General features: G+C 36.8%; 1 protein-coding gene across 1 annotated transcript in view; it reads left to right on the forward strand.

Moving 5' to 3' along the window:
- Window positions 1-20,913, forward strand: part of LOC120637078 (leucine-rich repeats and immunoglobulin-like domains protein 1) — a 471,378-nt gene that overhangs the window by 316,213 nt on the left and 134,252 nt on the right. The window contains exon 7 of the mRNA XM_039908697.1: window positions 15,836-15,889. Coding sequence (XP_039764631.1) covers window positions 15,836-15,889 — 54 coding nt within the window. The remainder of the gene's footprint in view (window positions 1-15,835; window positions 15,890-20,913) is intronic.

Consider the following 20,913-nt stretch of genomic DNA (forward strand, 5'->3'; position numbering starts at 1 on the left):
CGTAAAAGTACTACTTATGTTTTGACATATCCACTTTGATGGATATTGTTAATAAGGGTCTTCTCTTATTTACATTATCTGTCAATAATATGTGTTTTTTTCTCTCAAGCCCATATTCTAAAGTTTCATAATTAAGTTATAAGTTTGCTGTCAATTTTAATGTATTCGTTAGATTTATTAGCGGCTACTTAATTGGTGTATGTGTTATTTTCTTTGTACTAATTTTAAATATTAAGTATACTGTTTGGGCCTTAATAAATAAATAAAACAAAATAAATTGCATCATATACTTTTAATGCTCTAACTATATCTTCCAAAATACTACTAAGCATGTTTCGTTTCCCACTGGAGTAGGTACGCTCGAGATATGTAAACTTTGCAACAAGTTATCATTTAGGAGTTAGTGAAACTTTTTTTTATCCATGGACATCGAATAAATCATTAGGCATTCGATTTAGTCGATCTCTCGGTTTAGTGAAAACGGGAAGAAGTACTACAGCATTTTTTATTATATTTGTAAAATACTACAGTTAATCGTTCAAATATAAAGAAGTGAATTATTTTTTAATTTAACAATTACTCACATAATCGGTAGGAGCACGGATAAATAAAAACGTGTACACGCGTTAGAAGTTATACTTCTTTGGCGTAACAAGATATCAAAAATTTTATCTTTCGCCTTATTCTGCGTTTGTAGAAAAAAACGACACTAACGATAGAGAAAAAAGGTATTAAATTCATGGAAAGTTTTGTTATCTAGTTAAATAACATTTATAAATAAATACATATATATATAGTTGATACAGTTGTCAATTCTCACGCAACTATATGTAGATCCTTACTTTTACTTTGTTGGCTAACTTAAGGGTGTCGCTTTTGTGTGACGGTGCGCGCGCGCATCGTAAAAATTTACTCTCATCATTTTTCCCTAAGCCAAAAGTAGTATAACTTCAAAAAACAATTTAGAACGTACCAGTGTAATGATAGCATATAAGGTTCCTTTTTAACTTGGCCCGCTATTATGGTCATCATTAATGATCTTCGAGTTGATCGGACCACGCACCGCCATGGCACATTAACGTGCAATTTCATTAGATGCGCCTGCAATCGAGGTGATTAATCAAAATGAGAATCACCAGGCTAATGGTAGTGGGCGAAGCCTTCGGATAAGTAGGTATAAGACGGATAAGACGTGTGCTCAAGTGGAATAAGGGGGAGTTAAGGAGAGATTAGTTTGTTGTTTTTGTTGACGCGCTACTTTTATACGTACCTACTCGTATTCGGAAATCAACTAACGTTAAAGAATTAAAAAAATATATTTTCGTTTGGTTTACTATTACAATATTGTCCAGTTAATAAGTTAACAAATGTATAGTTATCCCAATGATGATAATAATATATTATGAATTCTTAAGTGTTTGTGACAGGTCTACGTGAATGAAAACTTTTAGAATTTGAATTATTTTATTATTACGTTTAAAAAAATCTTACTTGAATTATGTTATTAGTGTAAATTAATAACCTCCATAGTGTAGGTTAATATCCTCTGACTCTGATGGTCTAAATTAGATTGTCATTCAACGAGTTAAATGCTATTCGAATTTAAATCTTTTCAGATTGACTACTAATTATATATCATTCAGCATCATTATATCTACTTATTACTGGCACACTACAGGGCACGAGTAGAATAAATTAAATAACCATTGTAGATTTTGCATGCCATGGATATAAACTGAAACCATAAAAGGTTTATTCTCATTACCTCATCATGCTCATATCAACCCATTGCCGACCCACTTCAGACCCACTCCCACAATGAGAAGGGCTTAGGTCGTAGTCTACCACGCTGTACCAGCGCTGATTGATGCGCTCTTTACCTACATACTCGTAAATATCTTCCTATAGAGGCTAATGTTCTTCACAACACTCCAAGAAACACTGGATAGAAGCAGGCGTTACTTTGCGAAAATCCTTAATAAATTATGAAAATTAAGCTTCATTTTCTATACTTCGCGAACAGCAGGAGAATCTGTATGGTGTAATACATAATTCCTTCAATCCTTATACTCCACACCAAACAGATCTTCGACAATGTACCCTGTACGCACGTTTCGCTAAGAAACCGAAGCATCCTCAACAATGGATAATTGACTTAACAATGATTCATTGTGGCACATTGCCGAAGATCTGTTTGGTGTCGAGTATAAGGAATATATAGCACCATACAGATTAGCCTGCTGTTCGCGAAGTATAGCAAATTAAGCTTCATTTTCATAATCCAAAAAACACGATCTTCCCTTGCCTTAATTCCCAACGCAGAAGAATCATCATTGATTTCGTGTTATAGCGTTTTCGATTGCTAATTTTCACTTTTAAGTTTTTCAAAACAACACAGATCTACACAACACCGTTCACAGTCCACTGTGATGACACACCATAGGGATTCTTCTATATCTTAACGATAATAGAGTAAAAAGCTTGGCGTTCTTTGTATGTCAGAATAATCGTCATGCAACAAAGGCCATCAGTCCTTCACATTTGCAACGTACAAAAGGCAATTTTCTCTCCGGCTGCCGTCCGCCGAAATGATCTGCAATCAATCGGACAATGGACCATGGAGGGGTGAACTTATTTCCGCACCGGTAATTTATCACGAGAATCATTTGTTTTCTCGGTAGATCAGTAGGAATTGGTAACTGATTCAGAGTCGTGTAATCCTTACAACTTTATACATGACAATATCCCAATGAAACGAAATTTTCAAACTAATTAAAATAATAGAAAATGTGAAAAATCGTTTGGTTTGATTGCTGTCAATATTTAGCTTAATCACTTCACCGATCTTAATAATATCAGGGGCATGTACATGCATGCATAGCTTTCGCTTGGTTGTTGGATCAAGGGTCGGATACAGAAGGCAGTAGTCCTTGAAACGGCGCGTATTGTGAGGAGGTTTCTCACTCTGGAGCCCTGACCACCGGTTGCTTGGGCATTCAAAAGCCCCGCAAGCGGAGGGTGGAAGTTTTTTTTTTTTTTATAAATTTTTTATAGTGTTTTTTAATTTATTCTTAAGCATTGTTAATAATTAAAAAAAAAAAAAGAAAAATAATAAATGATATAATTACAAAATCAGGGGCATGTACAATATCTATTAACCCGAGAAATCGCTAGAGTAAGTTTCTTATGAGGGATTAAAATATTGCCATTGTTACCTTTGTAAAATAATTCCATTAGTTTGCTTCACACACACACATAAATACTTAGCAAAGGAGAGGAAGAAAAAAGCAAAAAGAAGGAGAATGTTGCTCATTACGGATAAGAGCAAAATGGAGAATCATTCTTAACAGTGTAACAAATCATTCTACATTTTGCCCTTTTATAGTTCAGTAACTATACGATTCAGGTGTAAAATTCACACAGTTTATTCTCTTATGAGGTGAACCTATGCTAGCTTAAAGGGCTACGTTTTAGGTTTATTGTTCGAAGGAAAACAATAAATAATCAAGGAAATCTAGCTAGTAAATATTTCTAAATTATTATATGACATATTAAAGTGTCAAGGTATAAATAATAATCATATCAGGTTCTGGAAGCGAGCCAACTTTGCGAAATGTTTACCGCATAATCTGGTGGATGTTTCTCTATGACAAAGTATTACTTTACAGCTTTGGTTTTAAACTGTGGGTACGTGTGAACAATAGAACATTTTTTTTTACGACTGTACACACATCACCATCTAGCCCCAATGTTAGTGTACCTTAGAGTAGCTTTGCGTAGCTTGTGTTATGGGTACTAAGATGACTGATAAATATCTTAATTAATAATATACATAAATACTTATAATGTACAGATGAACACCCAAACACTGGAAAACATTCATGTTTATCACACACGTTTTCCAGTGGTGGGAATCGAACCCACGGCCTTGGGCTCAGAAAGCAGGGTCGCTGCCCACTGCGCCAATCGGCCGTCAAACCTAAAGCCTAACCACTTCAATGAACGAAATCATGTATCACGCCTGGTCAGCTAACCCACAAACTAAGGCTTAGTACGAGATTTCTCGCTCTCTCGCATCGATTTGTCGTTTTCGATTATGGAAATAAATACTTGAACATTGGAATGTATGTATGATGGATCTATATGCATTGCATTAAAGCTCAAATTATAGAATTATTTTTTGACCAGAACGGGCCGAAACTGTGTAATTGCCGGTGTATTTAGACACACCCCTCAGGTTGATGGACACCGGGCAACTCTTTGCAGGATGGGTTCCTTCGCAGGTCATGCCTTTGAAGTGTTACTCGGGATGATTTTCTACTTACCATGAGGTGGGTTATGTGGTAGGTCCATTAATTATTAAAAAAAAAAGGGAATCCCCCTTCTGAATAAGAAAGCTTCAGGCCGTACTCCACCACGCTGGCATTCACTTTATGCGCCTTTGAGAACATTATGGAGAACATAAGCACATATGATAAGCGAACCGTTAAAGATACGGGCCAGAGATGGAACCCGATCCCCCGATAGAAAGGCCGAAGTCCTCACCATTTCCTATTTATATCTACGTTTTCATAACTAGACGGGTTATCTCCGTTAATTACATTTGGTAAACACGAATATTACTAAACTAAACGGAGTAAATAATGCGGTAGGTACATTATTCATATTGTGTGTAACCGACGAATTTAATTCGACGTTATTAATTACAGAACGGAGAGTACAGTATCTATCGGATACGTAATTAAACAATCGTTAGCAGATAGTTTGCATGCGAATAATTACTCGTGCGAATTAATAAAATAACTATGAAAAGTTTAAATGGGAGTTATTTCCCAATTCGTCCCGTCGTTGTTTGGACGTCTCTCTAATTAGGATTTAAATTGACGTATTACGCAATTGACGTAATTTCTTCTGTATTTATTTATGAAACGTTGAATTGTTTAATTGCAGTGAGAACGAGTGGTTTTTTTTTGTACCGAATGATTCTATGTCGTTAAATAATCCTTGAGTGCAGAACAAATAGTCGTGGTTGTTTAGACTTGAAACTTTTCGTCACTTAGCAAAATGCGCAAGAACCTCTGATAGAGACTTACATAACATATACATAAATTGAAATATGTTAGAAGAAAAACATTTCTAATACAAAGTACCTATCTATACCTAAAAAATAGATCTGAGTTACCAGAGTCAATTCGCAGAGAACCATTAAGTTTAAATTTATAATTTATTGCTGTCGATATGAACACAACCACTAACTTTACGAGTCGTTCATTGGCGTATGGCAACTTTTTAGGTTTAAGGTGGTGTTTAGGGATCTTTTTCCTATCTAATATGTACTAAAATATGTATTTATTTACATATACATGATTTATCTTTATATTATGTAGTAAATAAAGTATATGTAATGTTTATCAAATTTTTATTTTTTTAATTGAATGTTGCACTTACCGTGCGAAACACGCTTCAAGCGATTGCGACAGAAGTGACACCGCCTTTGTGCTTATATATTTATTTACCTATTGTTTTGTTTAATTTGTGTATGTTTTTTTTCTGTATGTGCTATAAAGACTTTCTATCTATCTATCTTTAATTGCAAACTGCATAGAACTGCATTGTCGTTAAAAAGTCATCTATTCATTTTCGCGGACGTCTCAATGCTGCCATCTTTGAAAAAATTACAGAACACATCGATTGAAATAAGAACATGTTTTTTAATTTCATACTTGTAATTAAATAATCGTTAGCAGATAGTTTGCTCATGAATAACTCCGCGTATGAATTCATAAAATAACTACGTAAAGTTTAAATTGGATTTATTCGCAATTAACTGTTCCGTCGTTGTTTGAACGTCTCTCTCGTTAGGATTTAAATTGTCGCTATGAATGAATTTATTCTGATTTTTAAAATGGAACATTTCGTTTTCGACCCTTGTCTGTGTTTTGGCACGAAGGTGGGCTCGTTACGCTGGGTATGGGCCAGGCCCGTGCCCCAGGTAGGGGTAAGTCCTGTGCGTCGGGTGGGAGTCCGTCCCGTGCTCCGGGGGGGAGGTATCTATTGCATAACTTGTGGGTTTTCCTTTCACTTGTGGGGAAATTGTTTTTAAACTGACTTTAAAAAAGGAACCCGGTTACCGAAGTTTGTTGTGGGTTCTTCATAAGTGCCTGTGGTAGGCCTACATGGATAAAGTTTTTTTTTTTTACATTAAATCTGTTTTGTTTTTAGGTTTGTTCACCGAAATCTCCATCAATTATTGTGAACCGCTTTTTAAAATTATTTAATTGTTAAAAAGAGTGTACTTTCGATATTCCAGTGTCACCTGTTCACGCTGCTTGAGTCTAATATAGGGTAACATACGAAGCCACAATAAAATAGAGTTTTTTTTTAATTAATTAATTAATAATATAAAACATTGCAATTGTTAAAATAGCAGGTGCTTCTACAAAGTAATAAATAATGACCTACTAATACTTATTTTATAAACGTCTCAAATAATATGAAAACAATAAATGTAATAACTAAACCAATTGACAATAACCCTTCTAGTTTAAAGCCAGTTGAAAACAAGAATATAATTTTACGTTCTCACATTTACATTTGAATGGCTTAAGTTAGATTAGGCTTAAAATTTTATAAAGCCTTCACTTTATCTCTGTACTTAACATTTCAAACCATCCCAAGGTTCCAAGTGGTAATCAAATTTCGAGATAGCTATACAGTAATATCTCTTGCAGTGAATACATGAATTTAAATGCTATTCGTTAAAGGAACGTATAGGTAAATCGATATCGGATAGTTAAGCCACATTTTCATTAACAGGTATATATATTATATTTAATATTACTTTAACAATAATATATTATTTAAAAGCCGCATCGGTGGCTCCTCTGGTGATGCAGATGTTAATGGGCGGCGGTGATCACTTAACATCAGGTGACTCACTTGCTCTATTGCTCACTTTTAATATTTAAAAAAAAAAACTGCTGGAGGCAAGCGGCCCAGGACCGTGTATTGTGGAACTCCCTACAAAAGCTATGTCGAGCAGTGGACTTCAATTGGTGGAATTGATAATGATGAGAACTATTTTTTTTTTTAATTTATCTGCTATATTTTCGCAACAACCTAGTTGCCTCTATAAAGCTGTATCCAAGCCACTTAAATGTGCTGCCCACTATGCTGCCCAATCTTCTTCTCTTCTACGAGAAAGCCTGAGCCCAGAAATAGTTATGACGATGATGTTAATTGTGCATGTATCCGAATCGGTCCATTTTTTTTTCAGTTGCTATAAATATTATACGCAACTGAAAAAAAAATTAGCGATTGGCTGCAAAGACACCAACTATTAAGTGATAATGCAGAATATAAAGTCAAAATTATATTTATGCAAGTATGGCATAGGTGGCACTTTTGATGCGTACATAAGAATTACACGGTAGTGAGATGATGGCGATAACACATACATTCGTAAACTTAAACTAAAGCTACCAGGATTCCAAACGCGTCCTGGTCTAAGAAGAAGCCCACAACAAACTTAGCCGGGTGTTTTTTTGTTATCACCATCTCCAATGTCATTCAAAATTATTAGAAGAGCAACCTGGTTAGAGCAATAATTCACACCCAAGCTTTTTTATCGATAACGTAGTCCTTTATACTATAGTTTAGCAGAACTCTGAGTTTTAGGTTTTCATATTATACCTACTTAGGAAAACCGAAGCCAATAATATCCAGATATTTGCGGTGCGAATTAGAAATAACGAGCCACAAGGCAAAGCATTGATTATCTGCATTCTTTCATATATAACATTTTATACTAGTGAATACGTGGCTTAACGATACGTAGGGAAATCGATATCGGAGATTTATTGGCGCTGTATCGCAGGTGATAGCATTAATTAAAACTATCATGGGAGACTATTAATACACGCCTCATACGATAATATACTTAATTGTGCATATGCCTCGATGGTCTATTAGTTAGCATGTACGAGTACCAATCATAAGGTTCTGACTCCTGAGTTCAATCTGGTCTAGGCTGATTAATGAAAGGTTCTTTCTGTCGTTAAATTCCTAGTAGGTACAAGTTCGGATTTAAGAAATTTGCACTGTCGTGCCTCCTAGAGTACCTGAAACTGTCAGTCCAGATTAATATAACTATTGATAAGTCGTTAAAAGATAAAGGTAATTCCAACTAATATTGTAAATTTATAAGTGTTTCTGTTTGTTTATTTACGTATGGGTATACAGCCTTACCACTGAATTGTTCGATAATAGTCATAATATGTTTAGTTCAGAAGTGTATAATGCACATAATTATAAGTGAAATTTTACATATAATATACATAAATATAATACTAGGTAAGTACTAGGTAATGGGAAATAAAAAGGCGTTATTATTATTACTACCCGAATAGCCACGAGATGTTTCCCCTCGGGATAAAAAAAAATATAAGTATAGAAACACAATCGATGTTTGCAAATAAAATAGATTGCATAAAGACAGCTCGAATTCTGGAGACAAAGATAGGAAACCTTTATTGCCCAGGGAAATAAATGGTTCCTTCGAGATTAAAAAATAATTTGAAAACCATTCTAACAGAATCGCCGGCAGTAGGTAGTGCATCTATAAAGGAATGTGTCTACAAGGAAAATTCGAGGATAATCAATAAAAATGTATTCGCAGAAATTGTAGCAGTCACCAAAAATAGACTAGGTATTCACTCCGAACTGAATATTTACGACGATTTATACCATTCCATAAAGTATTTTGCATCGGTCCTGAAATTTGAATAAGCATTTAAAGGCAAAGTGCATAAAGTTTTAAAATGAATGACGAAAACTGACGATGCATTTGCAATGGCCGATGCAGCATTTGATTTTTTTGCTCGTCGCGACACCGGTAACGACTTCCTCGCAAACGCGCATTGAAATGTAACGATTCCGAAACACGCGCGAGCAACCTCCGGTCGCACTCTGTCGCTTGTCGCCTGACGCCCTCTCGCGCCCCCTTTGTGTGAGGAGATACGAGCAAAACGTATCCCCGATTGTTCCAATACAAACGGAAATATTGCCACCCCGTGTGAAAAATGAATATTTTTCCACTCGAACGTTAGCCAGCACCGAAGAACTCAGATGCCACAAAACATTCGCCCGTCCAAAATTTTATAGACCACCCATCGAGAACACAAAAAGCGTTCGCCGAATTCTGGAACGATTTTTAAAGTTACGTCCGTAAACTCGCTGAAAGCGGCGGCGCGCGGTCTGTCCGCGGGACAGTTTTCCGTGAAAAATTACCGGCCGAATGCGAGCGGCTAAGCGGTGCTTTTAGCCCAGTTTTAGAACGAGCGAAGTCACCGCACGACCTGGCGATTTCCTCAAACCGCCGCCGTTCAATTTACCGGAACCCATCTGCCAGCTAAATAGCTCGGCATGCGCCTCGGCTAATAAACAGGCAGTCGGAAAGCTGTTTTCTTTTTTAGGGCTCCGTACCCAAAGAGTAAAACGGTACCCAAAGAGTTAAATAGTGAAACAGTGCGGATTGGTGGACTCCACACACCATTGAGAGCATTAGGGAAAACTCTCATGCATGCTGGTTTTGCCCACGATGTTTTCCTTCTCCGTAGAAGTAAGTGATATTTTTATTACTTAAAACGCACAAATCTTACTACAGTAAGTTGTGCGTGCTGGGATTTGAACTCGGCCTACCGAAGTTGAAACCAAAGTCCTGCCCAGTTATCACCACTTCCGTCTGTCACCAGGCTATATCCCTTGAATCGCGATAGCAGTTCAAATTTTCGCAGATGATGTATTTCTGTTGCAGTTATAACAACACATAGTAAAAAACAGTATAAAATAAATATTTAAGCGGGTTCCCACACAGGCATGAATTTTTTGCCGTTTTTAAAGATAATGGTACAGAACTCATCGAGCGCTAGTCGCGACTAGCACTAGGCCGGTTTTAGCATAAAAAATATAAAACCGTGTAAAAAGTATTTAGTTAGATGAAAGGGCTCTAATTGTCCGGGGGTCCGGGGTGCTGCTAAGAGTGGTTCTATTGGGGGAAATGGCAGGCGAGCAATTTGGCGGTGTGACCGCAAGAGCGCATGTTTATTAGAGACATGGACGCCTCGGTCCCCGATTTGCATAACGGTCTCTGTCGTAATTAGAAACCATCTCGGACGTCCCCCCTTTGTCCTGTCAAGTCTGCGAGCGCCCGGGGTGACGGCAAACGCCTTGTATTTATCCGCTGGAGGATAAACCGTATAATCCGCATTAGAACAAAACTTAGCGCGATTCAGTAGAACCAACTGCGATACTACGGAGTGTAATTGCATTAAAGTAAATTGTATGTGCTTTTGCCTTTCCGCAACTTCGAGTAATCTAACTCCTAAGGAATACAAGTCTTTATTTTTATCACCATCATGGATATTGGCGTTACTTTGCGGAATTTCATCATATACTATGCAACTTCACAATTAATAATTGTTGTGACAACAATTATTCATCATCATAACTTCAACCGATTGACGTATTTTGTAGGGAGTTCCACAACAGACGATAAATAAATAAATAAATAAATAAACAATTATAATACGACAATACACACATCGCCATCTAGGCCCAAAGTCTTATGGGTACTGAGATGACTGATGAATATTTTTATGAAAAATATACATAAATACTTATAATATACAGATAAACACCCAGACACTGAAAAACATTCATGTTCGTCCCACAAACATGTTCCAGTTGTAGGAATCGAACCCACGGCCATGAACTCAGAAAGCAGGGTCGCTGTCCACTGCGCCTGTCGGCCGTCAAGACGATACTAGACTGCTTGTTTCCAGCGGCTTCCAAAACCTCGCTTGATGAGATGAGCTGACCTATGCTGCGTTCACCGGTGCGGGGTCGCCAGCACCTTAGGACCCCAACGACTATCGGTTCTCCGTATTATGTGCCCCGCCCATTGCCACTTCAGCTTCGGGACTCCTACATCGGTAACTCTAGTTCCTCTGATTTCCTCATTTCTGATTGGTCACGTAGATATGTCAAGGAGAATTCCTTGCATAGCTCCCTCCATCACCGCCTTAGTGACTCTGAGCCTTCTTATAATCGAAAGTGATCCTTTCAGATCCGTAAGTCATCAACACACCATTGGTAGTGACAGCACTCATTCATTCTAAATTCAAATGAATTGTCATTGTAAAGTCACCATCTCCTGAGGATTCTCCGGTGTCCGGAGTTTCCGAAGCGAATCGTGCGTGCAATGCCGAAGATCGGTTTGGGGTGGATTATAATGATTGAGGAAATTTCGCGGAGTTATAGCAAATTCAGCTTAATCACAGTTTATCATCATCATGATTATAACCTGTTACCAGCTTTCGTAGTCCACCACACTGGTCATGTATGGATCAGTAGGCTTCACACAACGTTATTTCATACTAAAGATTACATGTAAGATAAAAAAGTTGGGTATGAATTTCTCTTACTCATACATCATCAATTGTAGGTCACGTACCTACAATACCTACAAATATTGTGTTGAACTAACTTTTAAACTTACTTTTTTTGCGTAAGTTGTTAAGGTTACTAAGAACAAAACATTGATCGGCATTCAAAAGAACATTCCGGAAATGCCCGTTATTGATTTCCTCAACTTCCAATTACTCGAACTTCTATTCCACTGCAAGGAAAATTAATTTTAAAACAACATACAAAGCTCAGTTAGCTTTGAAAATACTTGGCACTAGCAGTTGCTTCGCGACTTCTACTGCGTTTGTTTCGTTTTAGTGGTAGCGGTGATAGCTCAGTACAGGTAAGGACTTCGGCTTCACTCTCGGGGGTCGAGTTCGAATGCCAACGCACCATAACTTTTCTAAGTTGGTTTAAAATTTCAGTGCTACTTTATCTACTTCATCGGTGAAGGAAAACATCGTGAGAAAACCTGCATGCCTGAGAGTTCTCCATAACGTTCTCAAAGGTATGTGGAATCCAACAATCCACACTGGGCCAGCGTATGAGTACGGCCTTATTGTGAGCCCTACGCAATGGATTGATATGATGATGATAATGATGACGCGTAAGCTCTTGTCTGCAATCCTTAGATAGTAGCGGGCTACACTGTATGGCAAACTGACAAACTTTTATCTATATATTAAATAACGAAAAAAAAACACATGAGTCGTGCAAAATAAAAAGAAAAAAAAAAAAATTTAAAACAGCTGTACTAGGACAGTGATGCACAGGCGCCCATGTGGAATAAAATGTACATAATATCTATAGATATAGATATATCACCATCCATGTTAATTTTACATGGATATATGTAGATATACAGTCTTGCAGTTTTCGTTTTTTATTAATTGCAATTAAACTACACTGAATTAATTAATCATTCGCATTCAGTGACCTACAATCGTCGATTAGAATTAAAAAAAAAAAAAATTAACTCAAATAATGGATTTTTTCACAAGTTAGAGTGTTTTCGGGTTTCACACATGGCGGACAGGATTTTTTTTTTACCTATTTTGGTGTTTTTTCCAATTCTATTGCAGTAAATCAAGTTTTTAAAAGTATGGAATTAATCTCCATTAAAATATCTCGACAATAGTATGCAAAATATCTTGATTCCGGGAACTAACAAGGCTATAATAATAAAAATAGCCGCCGAAATGAGGCGAAAAAAAATTTTCGATCGTAAAGCACTCTCTGATGCTTCGCATCATGAGTCGTGCAAAAGGAAGGATTATAAAAAACAAGATAAACGCGAGTTGTGCTATTATAATGATATAAGGCATGTTCGCGGGTCCCGTGCACAGAGTATAATGGCTAAACCGATATCCTTATTTACTGCAAATTGCGTTGCTCTCGCGTGCACTAGTACATACCAGCTGATGCGTATCGAGCCCGACCTGGCTGATTACCAATAATAATAATAATAATAAAATCATTTATTCACACGATTATTAAATTGTGACAGAAATAAAATAAATAAATAAATAATAAATATACTACAACATTACACACATCGCCACCTAGCCCCAAAGTAAGCATAGCTTGTGTTATGAGTACTAAGATGACTGATGAATAATTATATGAATAATACACATAAATACTTATAATATACAGATAAACACCCAGACACTGAAAAACATTCATATGCATCACACAAACATTTTCCAGTTGTGGGAATCGAACCCACGGCCACGACTCAGAAAGCAGGTTCGCTGCCCACTGCGCCAGTCGGCCGTCGAAATCATAGCTTAGTACTATGTATGGTTGAATCACTGGTACCTAAACTGAGTAAAAACTCGTACTATAGATATCAGTGCACTCCCCTATATAATTTTTGATACAACAACATAAGACTACGACCAGTATATTTTATTTTGGATATAGATTTAGCATGCAACATGCAAAAATATTAAAGAAAAATAAATAAAATGTTTATTTTTGGAGATTGGGTAATTAAATGGTGATTTAAATGATTTAACACGGTAATGCAGTAAGTGGATGTATGTGCGTACGGGTGTGTATGAGTGTGTGCATGAGTGTATGTGTGTGTGTGTGTGTGGACGTATGTGCGTACGTGTAGGTGCTGCGTGCGTGTTCGGTTCTACCAGGTTCGACGGTACCCCATTTCGCCATTGAACTACAGCTAAATATCGTAACTGAAATCCAAACCAGTAAAACTTTTAGTAGTAACGTATATAAAAACAACAGGTCTTTCTACAATCCTGGGGTTGGAATGTGCCACCTTTATAACGAGTTGGTTTTCTTCTGCGATCTTGACATCATTAATCATAAATCTGTTTCTTTCATTAAATCTCTGCATGGTTGTAGCACTCTGCTTGACAAATGTAAAAAATATTTTTCTAATTTAACTCGACACTGTATTTATTCTCGTACACTACATTGTTTTATATGATATATCCTGGAACAAAAGTCCGTCACATCTATTCGCTGCATTTATACCCTACACGTATGTGTTGGAGAGTGGCTAGTTTTATTTATATTATTTGTTGTTCTTATGTTCATGATGTGTATTCTGTGTCAAATAAATAAATAAAAAATCAACTACAGTTATAAGTTCCTCTACCTTACTAGCTTTGGCGGCCGATTCGATTGGTGCAGTGGGCAGCGACCCTGCTTACTGAGACCAAGGCCATGGGTTCGATTCCCACAACTGGAAAATGTTTCTGTGATGAACATGAATGTTTTTCAGTGTTTAGGTCTTTTTCTGTATTTTATTAGTATTTATGTATATTGTTCATAAAATTATTCATCAGTCATCTCAGTACAAATAACACAAGCTACTTACTTACTTTGGGGCTAGATGGCGATGTGTGTATTGTCGTAGTATATTTATTTATTTATTTAGCTAATCAGACATGGTGTTAAGTCCGATGAATAAATGCCTGGGAGTAACATAACAGATTTGGGGCGCCACAGAGTGCAGAATAGAATGTTTTTGGAGTTTACTACTCCTTAAGAATCGATTTTCATATATAAGGCGCCCGGTATAAGAAAAATGTGAGGACTAAAATCTACTAATGAATGACCTCGTTACGTTTTCGCTTTGCGACGTTGCAACCGTGATGCGCAAATATGCAACGTCGCTTTCGTTTAATTAACCTATTTTTCCAATTTAAGTTACCAAGGAAACCGAATAATATCTAGATAAAGAAACAAATACATAAATGGTTAGGACAGAGTGAGATAGAAAACATAATACATTGTTTTACCTATTCTAGTTACCGTGGAAACTAAATAATAAACATTACATTTATCCTAATAGTTCAGATACTCTACATCCACCTCAACCTCTCGTAGGCTACTTTTAAGAAGTTACACTTCCGCCGTGTGTGAATAAATTGCACAGGATTTTTAATTTACCCTTTCATATGGTATTAATCTTTATTCAGTTAAATAAACTCTTTATATGTATGTTTCGAAAATCGTACTTAAGGAGTAAACTCCAGTCGTGCGTCGGAGCTGACACACACTTTTTTTTTTCTAGTAGTAATTGACGGAACAAGCTGATGCTCCATCTGATGGATAATGGAAAAACATCTCCTATAAACGTAAACCGTAACTGTAACACCTCGCAGGGCCTCAAGAAACGGGTCCTATGGGAGGTTTTAGCCACATGTGCCTGTAATAACCCTGGAGACCACGCCATCAAGTCCAGAAAACATCAATGCTTCTTCATCTTACTTACATCCTGGGGTAGCGAAGAGATACCTTTTATGTTCTCATCACAAATTATATTACATAAATAATTATAGTACATCCCTATCCCTATCCCTACTAATATTATAAATGTCAATGTAAGTTTGTTTCTTACGCTTTCACGCAAAAATTGCTTAACCGATCCTCATGAAACTTTGTACACTTATTCTTGGAAGTGTTAGAAGTAATATTGAATACTTTTTATCCCGATATTAAGCTTGTCATAAGTTTTTGGCAGCATTCCAGCCAAACGACAGGATAGGTCTTACTATTTACACCAACTAGGTACTGCGATCAGCAAAATCGCTGCCCCAAGTAGAGATAATAGGCAAACCCACCCACCCCTCGTCTGTCGCCCATGGAGAAATTCGAGATAATACTGCTAAAATGTGACAAAGACACAAACGTGTCTAAGAACTGTGCCATTATTAAAATTGATTTTCTCGTTTTTTCTCTAAAATTAATTGGAGTTATTTTTAATATAAAACAAAAAAAAAGAGCCCATCTTGATTCTATGGGGACGACAGTCTATTGTTGAAATTTTTCAAGAATGTTTCGTTTATTATAGAAACAAGGCAATTACTGATATTGTTTCCTCTTTTGTTCGCAGGACACAATAAGAAGTTCGCGGAATCAGTTCAGCACGGACCCTACAATACCCACGGTAAGTAAAAACTTTTTGCTCACTTCCTACATCCGGAAATAAGCTGGTCACGTCGATACATCACCTACCTGCCCCAGAACTCATCTGCGGATTGCACAATTTTCTATAAAATAATCTGACGATATTGCTGAGGGTTAAAACTAATGATTTTTGTCATTTATTAACTTATATTGATAACAGATAGACAGAAAGCTTTGTAAAAGTAATCACAAACTTTACATAATGTCGATTATTTGTAAGACCTTAAAAATATAGTATCTAGTAAAGGTTAGTACAAAATGTATTGTTTTAATTCAGTCCGCGTGAAATCTGGGTACGGTTATTCCTGCGGTAACTTTAGAATTTTCCGATTTTAAATTCAAATTCAAAATTTCTTAATTCAGCTTATTTCATATGAAGCTTTCATATATATTTATAGGTATGTTTACATCATTGTAAGGGGTTGGTGATAACTTCGTTAGCCAACTAGGTTTGGATTTACTAAAGCTACGAGGGGACAAACGCGCCACAACCAACTTGGCCGGCTATTTTTTTTGCTATCACCATCTTACAGTAAATTAATATTAAGCTATGAAGTTAGCGCAATTCACACCCAAGCTTTTCATCGTTTAGGTAATCCTTAACATTATAATATCGATAGTTGCCTATGTGTTATTCAGGGTAAACGCTATCGCCAATATTTCAGCCTAATCTATAGATCTAGAATCTTCTTATAGATCCTTGTACGTTGGGTAGGTACCTACTTCCAAAATTAAGTTGGATTTACATAGCAGATAGTATAATAAAAGTCACAATATTAAATAATTTCTAACGATATATACACAATGTATACAATGCATTTTGTCTGCGAGCCTTTAGCCGTGGCTAGTTATTACCTTACCGAAAAAGACAAGGGCCGTGTAGAACCCGATCAGTGGCGTGCACTACATACATGTACAAAAGCACTGCATACCCAAATTATGTTATATAACCCTATTGGAGGGAAATTTTCCCATTTTGTTCTATGTACCTGCTTTATGCAAACCCTGGTCGAAAACCCTGTGCAAGCCACTGAACCCGATTAGAGATAAGATTTTATCGTAACTGCCATACTCTTAACCACCTACCACCAGATCGGATTCCAGTCCGGAGCTTAATTATAATGGAATAATAAAAAAAAATACTGATACAAATAAAAAGGGAATTATGACGGGAAATTTCTTTCCCATTTCATCCCAAGATTCTTCTTTTTCATACATAACAACTTAGTTAAGTTGTTATGTATGTGCACATATAAAATAAAACCCATGTAAAATGTGGCAACCCTATTGCGCACTCATTTAAATTGCGGTGCCACTAACTCCGCTCACTAATTAGGGGCAAGCGGTAGGTAACTCTATAAAAATATTAAAATTAAATTAAAAATAAACGGCGCGAGATTTCATCGGGAAAAATAATTTGAGGTTTACGAAATGAATTACGATGATTGCGGAATTGCGTGAAAATTACTTTAAATTTCCGCATTCGACATTCCACGTTTTTGGAGCGGCCGCCCGGTCGTAATGAAAAGCCTTTTGCGTGTTTTAAATTGATCTTGATTTAAGCCCACTTGAAAAGCTATATTTGCTGCAATATGTTTGAATTTTTTATTATATTCAAATACGTATTCGAGAACTTTTTCGATAGTAAATATATTCTTGGCTCAATTATATCAGCACAACACAAATTTGATTTGGTACGCAAACAAATAAAGTATAGAAATAAAAACTACTAATACAAATATCAAGCATAATACATTAAAAAGTACAAATTGATATAAAGTGGTGATAACCCAGTGGGTAGGACTTCGACTTCACATTCGAGGGCCCGAGTTCGCACATTCCTCCAACTTTTCTTTATTCATATATCACCTGCTTAAACGGTGAACGAAAACATCGTGAGGAAACCTGTATGCCTGAGAGTTCTCCATAACATTCTCAAAGGTGTGAGGAATCCACCAATCCGCACTGGGTCAGCGTGGTGGACTACGTCCTTAACCCCTTCTCACTGTGGGAGGAGACCCGTGCCCCGTACTGGGCTGGTAATGGGTTGATATGATAATGATTTAAATCTAAAACGTCTTTAATTTCTCGAGCAATGTGTTAAAATCAAGACGACGGCAGCATTTCCCCTCTACCAGGGTAAAAACCAGGATAAGCCTTCAAGTAAGGAGGTAAGGAGTATAGGCAAAGGCAAACTCAGACCTCTAGTGATGCTCAGTTTGAATTTGCAGCTCCATATACTAAATTGGGTTAACCGGCTCCTGATATTGAATTTGATCAACATCGGTTATACTGATTTTAACTTGAGCACTTTAAACCGCTTTCATCGTATCATCAGCATCACCAATAGAGGGGTTGCACATAATCCCCACGCTGAGCGGACGGGTTGGTAATCGCAATATATGGTAGTAATAGCACAGGGGCTGCTGCCCCGTAATATTCCCTTATTCGCCTCGTACGACACCCGCGGTAAGGGGAGGAGTGGTGACATCTGTAATCTAGTCGTCAGCATAGACAAATTCAAATTCAAAATTCATTCGTTTCAAGTAGGCGTAATTTATAAGCACTTTTGAATCGTCAAGTCAGTCTGTTTCTAGTGACTCTACCACCGGTTCGGAAGGCAGATTCCACTTAGGAGAGCCGGCAAGAAACTCAGCAGATTGCTCTTTTCCAACATCATTTTATATTTTAACAATCTTCAGAATTTTTCTGTTTTGTGAGAGATGAGAGCGGAGTCGCCTTGTCGTTAAGGAATTCATCAATCGTGTAAGTAACCAGGATTTGTTAAATGTGTTTAAATATATTGTTTAAACTTAGGTAAAGGACGATCTAATATTACCTTCGGTATCATGTTATAAAAGCATATATACAACCTCACAAAGGGTTTATGTACTTTTCTCAGACAATATGCAGATATCACTCATAGCATAAAGCAGACAACTATAATAATGACCCCTGTGCGTAAAGGCCTCGTCTTTCATATGAAAGAGGGATTTATATATTAAAGTTGTAGATTTGTAGCAGCGTATTATTAGATGGTTTTTAGCCATTTTGTACCATACCACAGATACCATAAATTTTATAGAAATACATGGAAACTCAATAACTATCAATCTAGCGCCAAACACCCGTGCTTACAAACATATAACCCACAACATTCCTGTCATTTCGAATCTGTATTCATAGCCGACCCTGTGCTCGGAAATTGTAAAAAAAAGTTACTGTAGCACTCTATTGGAGTCGATTGCTTGGAGCGGTCACTTGCAACTCTTTTTAGCACTCTTTTGTTCTAATTGCGCCTCTATGTGGGTCTGCCTCTGGCTCTAACGAGCATTACAAAATGGCGACCGATGTTTTTGATTTTCGAACTCTGCTCTCCGGAATAGCTCCGTCCCATTATATGAAACTTTTTGTGCATTACTGGCTTATTAAATTTAAAATAAAACTTCTTGCGGTGAACAATTAAGTATCTAGGTATAAACGTTTAAACCTTGGTGTTTTGACGTTTAATGTATGCTCACTAAATAAATTTATTGCGCAAAATGGCTCAACTTCACAATATGTACCATTCCGTTAACTGTGTTACCATGTTCTTATAGGGAATTATTAAATGTGGCATTGTAAACTTCGAAATAGTTATGCAGTGTTTTGACTCACTTATATGGACAGCGCTTTCCAAAAGTCAGAGCGTGAAAGTACACTCACTATTCCAACGTTATGCCATCTTTATTCATTAGGAACATAGTCATAGACATTTTCAAAGCAATTCAATGGACGGCCGATTGACGCAGTGGGCAGCGACCCTGCTTTAGTTTCTGTAAAAATGTTTGTGTGGTGAACATGAATGTTTTTCAGTGTCTGGGTGTTTATCTGAAAAATAAGTATTAATGTATATCGTTTATAAGAAAAAATAACTAATCATCTTGTACTCATACACAACAACAGCTGCGCTTACTTGTCGTTGTATATTTATTAATTTATTGTTAAAAAAACGCGTCCCAACTTGAGCCATATTATTAGTTTTGAATAAGCAAAAATTAGTGAACATCCTTTTAAAAAGAACTTCTGCAGGAAAAATAAAGTTTTTATACTATTTCACTTCTAATTTTTAAACAGTTATATACATAAAATTATACCAAAATCATGTCCGGATTTTAAACATTAATAAATAGCTTTCTTTAACTGTGTTCCCATAAACCACCACAATATTCAATAATCATCATATAGACCCATCACCGGCTCACTACAGGGCATAGGTCTCTTCCCACATTGGAAAGGGGTTAAGGCCGTAGAACACCACGCGGGCCTAGTGCGGATTGGTGGACTCCACATACCTTTGAGAACATTATGAAGAACTCTCAGGCATGCAGGTTTCCGCACGATGTTTTCCTTCACCGTCAAAGCAAGTGATAGTTTTAATTACTTTAAACGCACATTACTTATAAAAGTCACAGGATTCGAACTCGGCCCCATGCAAGTAAAGTCGAGCTCCTACCCACTGCGCTATCACCGCTTCTATTCAATAATGCAATATGCTAATTTTTCTTCGCAAAATGGCGTACATGAATACATTGTAAGATACCGCGAACAAGCTTTTGAACATGGACAAATTATGTACTGTGTGTTTACTATTTTACCTTGACGTAAATAATGCCTATACTCCAATCTTATTTATTGCCTTTAATGGAAACCATTAGCAATACTACGAGAGAATAAATACAAAAATACAGTGCGTAAGATCGTCTCTATAATCTTCCGTTAAATGACCTCCCTCTACCGACCATTACACCGTGGGAGTGAAAGAACTAGGGGGCTTTTATCATCATCATCATCATCAAAACCCATTAACGGCCTACTACAGAGCACGGGTCTTCTCTCAGAATGAGAATGGGCCGTAGTTCACCACGCTGGCCTAGTGCGGATTTGTAGACTACACACGCCTTTGAGAACATTATGAAGATTTCTCAGGCAAAGTTTCCTTGCAATATTTTCTTTTACCGGTGA

The sequence above is a fragment of the Pararge aegeria genome, chromosome 3 (genome assembly GCF_905163445.1).
Source record: "Pararge aegeria chromosome 3, ilParAegt1.1, whole genome shotgun sequence".
In the NCBI taxonomy this organism is placed as follows: domain Eukaryota; kingdom Metazoa; phylum Arthropoda; class Insecta; order Lepidoptera; family Nymphalidae; genus Pararge; species Pararge aegeria.